The following is a 7,504-nucleotide window of genomic DNA, read 5'->3' as shown; positions in this document are numbered from 1 at the left end:
CATATATATATAAATATATATACCAAATGCAAATTTATCTCTTCAACCTCTTTACCTCCTTGGATGATTTAGTTTAGGCTGCGGCATGTGAAAGTTGATAAATCAACGCTACAATAACACAATTGTGTTTCCATCCATATGTGTAAACATCTTTTTTTTGTTAATTTGTTATGGAAAGATAACACATCAATAAAAAAAAATTAAGCAAAAAAAAAAACTGAAAACAATCAACACATTTCAATTGTGCATATCAGATTCTTCCAATCTAAAACCACAGTATATAATTTTAGTTTCTTCCCAAATACTATGCGATTATATGATTTCTAGACTTTGCGTATTATTTTTGTCCAGTTGAGTTAACATTGCTTCATCTTCGTAGTTACTGGTCCTCCATGTAAAACCCCTACAAATCTCTATCACGAATGTGTATCAGTTTCCATTCCCAGAAGATACAAAATTGTGTTTTGTTTCTAAATTTTGTCATCTCTATATTGATTCACATCGGTGATCCACCTTTGAATGATCCTTCTTCCCAACGATTTCAATCAGACGACAAAGCAAGTGATCTAACCGAAGCTATAGGTGATTAACTGCTTATGAGAATTATTGGGGAACGAAATAAAATTATCTGATGAGATAGGTTTCATCAAAGATATGATGATATTTATGAAAATATTAATTTTCCGAGACGATACTGTGTCTATTAAGTCTTGTTATATCATACTCATATGTTCACTGAGATGATGATTTTTATAAGTACATCTCGAACATAATCCTATAGTCGGATCGGCAATAATCATATCAGAAACATCGCTATATCAGCTTAACTATATTCTGGTACCCATATACATTAAGTTTTACAAACTGAATTCTCACTCTGATCTTAGTTGATATATAGTACACATATTGATTCATGATTTATTACTTTGTAGGTACTTTATATCTCATTTTACTTGAAATGAGAAATTCAGAGCACAACCATGCAACTAAAATATTACTAGCATATAACATAATGTAAATTCCCATTCGATATGAATTTTCTTATTCTACGTATATAGTTTTTTTTTGTTGAAATATATGATATTTAAATACAGTATTAACGTTTACATTGGCTTTCTATATTTTTATATAGAACACTATAATATGGATTGTATTGTTTTCTTCAACCCGCTAAAGATTTTATAAAGTTTTGTTGGATCCGACTTGAAATAGAAGCAATTTAAATTTCGAAAATAGATTTTTTTTTGTAGACCTGGAAGTGATCCGGACCTTACGCCAACTATCTTTGTAGAACGGGAGACAAGAGCCAGTTGATAAATCTCCTCCCAAATAGTGAACGGAGGTCTCTGTCACAAATACCTCAGATCCTTTCCGGCTGAGCCAGCTCATCCTGGTAAATTGGTAATAATCTATTTTGCATTGACGTGTTTATGATTTCAATCAAAAAAATATATTATAGATTAAAAAGCCCGCAAACTCAGGTGAAAGGGTAAACAATAAAATCTTTGTAACAAACGTCTAAACACACCACTCATCAAAGTCCACATGTAATTATTAGATTTCTCAGTGTAGTTTCAACTTTCAACCACTTGTTCATAGTTCTACTTTTGCATTAATTAATTTTCTTTATAAAGCAAATATGGTTGCACCTTGCGATTGATTCATCATGCAGCCTAATGCGTGTAGCCATGCAGTTCCAGAGATCCAGCGAAAAGACCAAATCATGCATGTACGTATCTTAAGCGACACTTCGGCCAATAAAGCTATAACAAAGCCGATTACTTTGTTTACACGGAAATCAGGGGTGAACTGAACACTATATAGGTAAAAGGGTGAAAAGCGAAGCATCCTTAGAACACAAGCCAACTTTGGCATTTTATCATTATCTTCTTCCTTTTTAGTAGGGGTATCAAAATGAGCTATACCTCATGAGGTATCTCAGCTCAGCTCATTTTTTCATGAGTATAATCTTTATATTTTATGATCATTCAATAAATAAATTTAGTGATCTGAACTTAAAAAAGACCACGAGTTATATGAACGATCTTTAATGAACATGAGCTAATTCATGAGCTTATTTATTTTTATACTTGTAATTATATATATATATATTTCTATTTTTCTTATGGAAAAAGATAATTTCTATATTTATCATATTTATCTTTAAAAATTAAAATGTGAAATATACACAAGTAATATAGGAATAAAACTTTTAAAAGTTATCTATACTTTAATTTTTTCGAGGAAAGAAAAAAGAAACTATCATGTTTAGAAATTATCAAAATCTTTTATATAAACGAACGTTAACCCTACCGTCTCACAAACTTCATTGATCCCAAATTTGTACCATTGGTTTTGGCGTTTTGCTTTAATTTAATTTATTTCAGGAGTTCGATTTTTTTTGTCATGGTTTGGTTTTTGTTTAGTATTTAGTATTTATGTTTTGGATTTTTTAATATTTAAATTTTGAATAGTATCATAGAAGTTATTGTATCACTGTTTAATTTAATTTAATTTATTATTATTATTTTGTATTAGATCACGAGTTAACTTATTTAACTCATGATCAAGATGATCTGAGTTTGAATATAATAAATGAACTGAGCTACCTCATGAAAGAGCCGAACTCACTATGAACTGAGCTGAGCGAGCTAATTCATTTTGACACCCTACTTTTTAGCTTAATTAACTTGTTTTAACATCATTTGTGGTTGCTATATATTATAATTTTGCTATTTAAATATTTAGCATGTAGTTATTGGAAAGAAATGTCGTCGAACGTCTCCCCTTCTTGATTACAACAAAGGTTTCTGTAATTTAAAGGGATATGCAAAATTATTACATCCATGTGCCTGAGATATGTTCTTTCTAATTCTGATCCCCAAGCAAATCTCATATACACTTAGCACTTAGCATTAAAATCTAAAATACAAAAAGATAAAATACATATTGCTCGTAAAATCTTATTTAAGTGTAAAATCGTCTGAAAAACTCATGAGTTAAACTTTAGTTATCTCTTTACAATCAAAGCTCGATAATAAAAACTACTAATTCGAAGACTTCTGTAGCAATATGAAAATATACTATGAAATATGGATGCCGGATGGTCCAAAGAGAAGAAAAAAATGAAATATAGATTGTCCAAAGACATTGACCTGAAAAAAGAAGATGTTCGAAAACTACAAAAAGAAATATAGTCGGTTCATGCATTCGACCTATAAAAATATGGTCCAAGCTTCCAACGTTTGTTTCATCTCGATATTCACATTACCTAATTAATTTGCACTAGTTAGCTCGATAGTAGATCGACTTTGTGTTGACTATATTGGTCAGTCTAAGGCAGTCTGGAACCATCTATCTCGATACCATATTAATCCAACTAACAAAAACTCTAAATTGCTAATGTGAATCTTTTCACTCTGATATGGACAGTAAAGTTTGCAATTTGATAGGCCTAACAATATGTGCGCACATTATAGCTAAGTAACATTTAAATATATGAATTTAGATATCTTGAATGACAATCATGGTATATAAATCCAGCTAGCATACATAAGGTTCTACTAGCCGCAGGTCCAAATACATGTATTATATTTATATACCATCAATTTTGAAGACGTAAAATTAGCTGTATTTATCTACTGTTATTTTTTTTTGTTCAACTCTACTGTTATTTTCTAAATTCACATATACATCACTTTCTTAAGAAAATTAAAATTATAACGTCAGCAAAATGATCTATATATAACGTCAAGAAAATGATGTATATGTGGATCACTCCGTAGATTTATGAAGAAAATGAAAAGTCAAAAAAAGAACAAAAGAACTATAATGATAAGAGTGATGATGCAAGGACTCGTAGTCCAGAATATCATGGCCCAATGGTAAGGACGGACTCCTTCCTGCATCCAGGTTGTGAGTTCGAACCCTGTTGGAAGGAACTAAGTCATGATTTCTGGACACCAACACGGATATGGGCCTATGCTTTAGGGCCCATTTGCATACCCGGAGAGAAGGTCTATCCGTGGGCTGCACCTTCCCTTGGGGATTAGTCTGGGTCCTTCCATAGGCCCGGGATACCCCCAGGTTAATCAAAAAAAAAAAAAAAAAAAAAAGGACTTGTAGTCGGAATCTAGATTACCTCAAGAGCCGTTTGTTGAGAAAGAGATCCAATGGCTAGCTTGTCATGGTCGATCAAAAATTGGACGGGCAAGGTTTGTTGACCCTACACTCGGTCAGTTTAGCACCTACTTGGTTGTATTCATGGGGCTAGGATCATATTCATTGACTTGCTCATCTATCTCAATTTCAATCCTTCTCCACAAATATATCTCACTAATAGATTCTAAACAAATATGGGTTTAAATTACTTGTGCCACACAAATGAGGATTGAGTGATTGGTATGGTAAACAAAAAACTACATGTAACTCAAGACATGAACTTTAGAGCTGTAAATTATGGTTAGATGGAAACACTCATGACACCAGTAGGACTGAAATCAATTGAGTTTGGGAACTTTAATAGTTTTAGTCAAGCTACTATTTTGTGTAAGATTGAATCGTAATCTAATCATATATAGTTTGAATAGCAAAACAGTAGTATATGATTCATGTTTAGAAAAGACATATTCTAGAGAAAACAAGTAAGCATAAAGCTCTTTCTTATGCTAAATAATTAAAATTAAACAGAGTTTTGAGGGAAAACAAACATGATCATGATGATGAAGGTGACAGCAACACATATCATCATTATTATGTTATTTTTAATCATTTAAAACTTTAAAAAGAAAACCAAAGTTGTATTTTCCCCGCACCAACCCCACTCCCCGTCGTCCAATACCAAGCCAGGCACGACGACAGCGTTTTGAGTTGACCGTGTAGCCCCTGTAATATCAGTCAAAGCTCAAACTGCCCCAATAGTTTTGTTTCTTTCCATGTTAGCTATAATCAGAATAATAAACGAATTGACATGATAATATGAATACGAAAATAGTGATATATGTATAACGTTCCATCTATTTCATTTCATTGGCTTATAAATTTAATTAGAAGTATTTTCCCACTTAAAACAATCTTATAGTAATACATCAAGACAAAAATAATTAAAATATCAGCCAAATTGATATCTTCTCCATTTTAAGATTGTTTTAAATTTAAATTTTATATTTAAAACTTGATGTTTTAACTTTAATTAATGCACATTATAAAAAAAGAAGTAAAATATAAATTTAATATTTAAAAATATCAATGGTATAGGAGTTTATTGAAAACAAATAAAACTAAAAACAAAATAAAAATTTAATAAATAGAAATATGTAAACCTGTGTGTCCAAATGATAAAACATAAATCTTTTAAATACGGAAGAGAGTAGTTAATCAACCTATTTAAAAAGTGGTTAAATATAAAAGTAAGAAAAACTATGGGGTGAGATTTAATTTGACCAAATATATAGGGTGTTGGAATGAAAGAGAAACTTTGTAGAAAAGAATAAAACTTCAGATCATCTTGATGGACCTCTCTATAAATACGCTCTCTGCAGCTTCGGTTCGTTGAACTTATAATCAATCTCTCATCTAAAAAAACAATTCAGAAAGTGAATCTTCAGATATCGATGGCGACCAAAGTGTATATCGTGTAAGTTAAAACTCCTTATTACGATCTTTCTCATTTAACTGTAGCGACTTGATTTTGATTTTGATTATTCTCAATGCTGATCGAAGAATACGACTTCTATTGTTTATTTTGATTTTTTTTTTTTTTAATTTCGTATCATAGCTTTTACCTGTTCTGTAATAATCATGGGTGGGAAGGGATGTTTGTTTTTGATTTATGATTTGTGCATCAGACTCTTCTGCAATTAAGCCTATTGATTGTTTAAAATTGGCGAAACACGATTCAATATTTGTGTTTATGATTGGGTTTGACCTCAAGTTTGACTTTTTTAAAGTCTCGTTGACATATTTGTGCAGGTACTACTCAATGTATGGTCATGTGGAGAAATTAGCTGAAGAGATAAGGAAAGGAGCTGCTTCTGTTGAAGGTGTTGAAGCCAAGCTATGGCAGGTGAGAGATTTGCCTTCCTCCATTATGGCTTTTGTATTTGTCAATTTTCACAATTACGAGATGTTAGTAATTTTATGTTACAGTGAGAAACTATGTTTAAGAGATGATATAAGTGGCACTAACACTAGGGGGTTCGAGTCTAAAAAGTAGTTTGTGTTGTATATCTTGAAGAAAGGATTAAGTCTTTCCTAACACATCCATGTGAACCTTAATGAATTGTTGTTTGATAGGTACCAGAGACGCTTCCAGAAGAAGCACTCTCTAAGATGAGCGCACCACCAAAGAGCGAATCACCAATCATCACACCAAACGACCTCACCGAAGCTGACGGCTTCGTCTTTGGGTTCCCGACGAGGTTCGGCATGATGGCTGCCCAGTTCAAAGCCTTCTTGGACGCAACCGGTGGACTCTGGAGGACTCAGTCACTCGCTGGTAAACCAGCTGGTATCTTCTACAGCACTGGCTCTCAAGGCGGTGGCCAAGAAACCACCGCGTAATTACTTCTCTTAACTTCACGCCGTCATCTCTTTTGCCTATATTTTTAATAACTTTTTGGTAATGATGTGTATAGATTGACGGCGATCACTCAGCTGGTCCACCACGGGATGATATTTGTCCCCATCGGTTACACATTTGGTGCTGGGATGTTCGAGATGGAGAATGTGAAAGGTGGTAGCCCCTATGGAGCTGGAACATTCGCTGGAGATGGTTCAAGGCAGCCAACTGAGCTTGAGCTAGCCCAAGCGTTTCACCAAGGCAAGTACATTGCAACCATCACCAAGAAGCTCAAGGGATCTTCTTCTGCTTAGAGACAGCCCGGCCCTTTGAAAAAAATATATCAATAAGAAAAAAACAATCATATATTTTATTTCGGGTTTTGATTATCAAAAACATGGTATTGTTTCACAAACAATCATTCTTGTCTTGCTTTTACGTATTAAGATATGTAATGATTTATGCTTGTTCTCTCGACTTGTTTGTCTCTTTCTCGTAAAGGAATGTAAGGAAACCAACCCATTCTCATCTCCTTCATCGTTATGGTCTCTTCCTTTGCGCTTTGTATCGACGCGATTGCTACCTTGTTGGATGGCTCGATGGTCGAGTCTATGACCACAACCGTTGGGACGTGGATGAAATGTTCTTGTTCCTTGTCGTCGTCAAGGAAGTGTTGTGGCTCTGCAAAACCGAACACGTAGACTTTCTTCCCGTGGAGAAACCCTCCTTCCTCTAGGGCTTCTTCTAGGTTTTTGAAATCCCAGTTGAATCCGTAGATTGCGTCTAAATGCTCAAACTCGGTTCCTACTTCTTGTGGTGGCTTGTTCCTCACGTCATCGTTCTTCTTGGTTTCTTTGCTTGTGTTCCTCTCTCTCATGGCTCCGTTATTCATTGTAAAGTGATAGAGAGACGTAAACTGAAAAGGAACAGATAACGAGCAAATCT

General features: G+C 33.6%; 1 protein-coding gene across 1 annotated transcript; it reads left to right on the top strand.

The window, feature by feature from the left end:
* Positions 1-5,479: 5,479 nt before the first annotated feature.
* On the top strand, positions 5,480-7,091 carry LOC108822384 (NAD(P)H dehydrogenase (quinone) FQR1). The gene is made up of 4 exons (XM_018595442.2): positions 5,480-5,635; positions 5,971-6,064; positions 6,295-6,557; positions 6,636-7,091. Exons 1-4 carry the CDS (start codon positions 5,613-5,615, stop codon positions 6,871-6,873), a joined length of 618 nt encoding a protein of 205 aa, XP_018450944.1. The 5' UTR covers positions 5,480-5,612; the 3' UTR covers positions 6,874-7,091.
* The last annotated feature ends 413 nt before the right edge of the window (positions 7,092-7,504 follow it).

Source organism: Raphanus sativus, chromosome 2, assembly GCF_000801105.2.
Source record: "Raphanus sativus cultivar WK10039 chromosome 2, ASM80110v3, whole genome shotgun sequence".
In the NCBI taxonomy this organism is placed as follows: domain Eukaryota; kingdom Viridiplantae; phylum Streptophyta; class Magnoliopsida; order Brassicales; family Brassicaceae; genus Raphanus; species Raphanus sativus.
Note: the sequence above shows the minus strand (reverse complement) of the source record. Positions and strands in the feature narration are given on the sequence as shown.

Excerpts from the sequence above, each read along its gene's own strand:
- LOC108822384 (XM_018595442.2), top strand. The coding sequence starts at position 5,613 with ATGGCGACCAAAGTGTATATCGT. Across the intron at positions 5,636-5,970 it reads GCGACCAAAGTGTATATCGT|GTACTACTCAATGTATGGTC; the intron begins GTAAGTTAAAAC and ends ATATTTGTGCAG. Across the intron at positions 6,065-6,294 it reads TTGAAGCCAAGCTATGGCAG|GTACCAGAGACGCTTCCAGA; the intron begins GTGAGAGATTTG and ends GTTGTTTGATAG.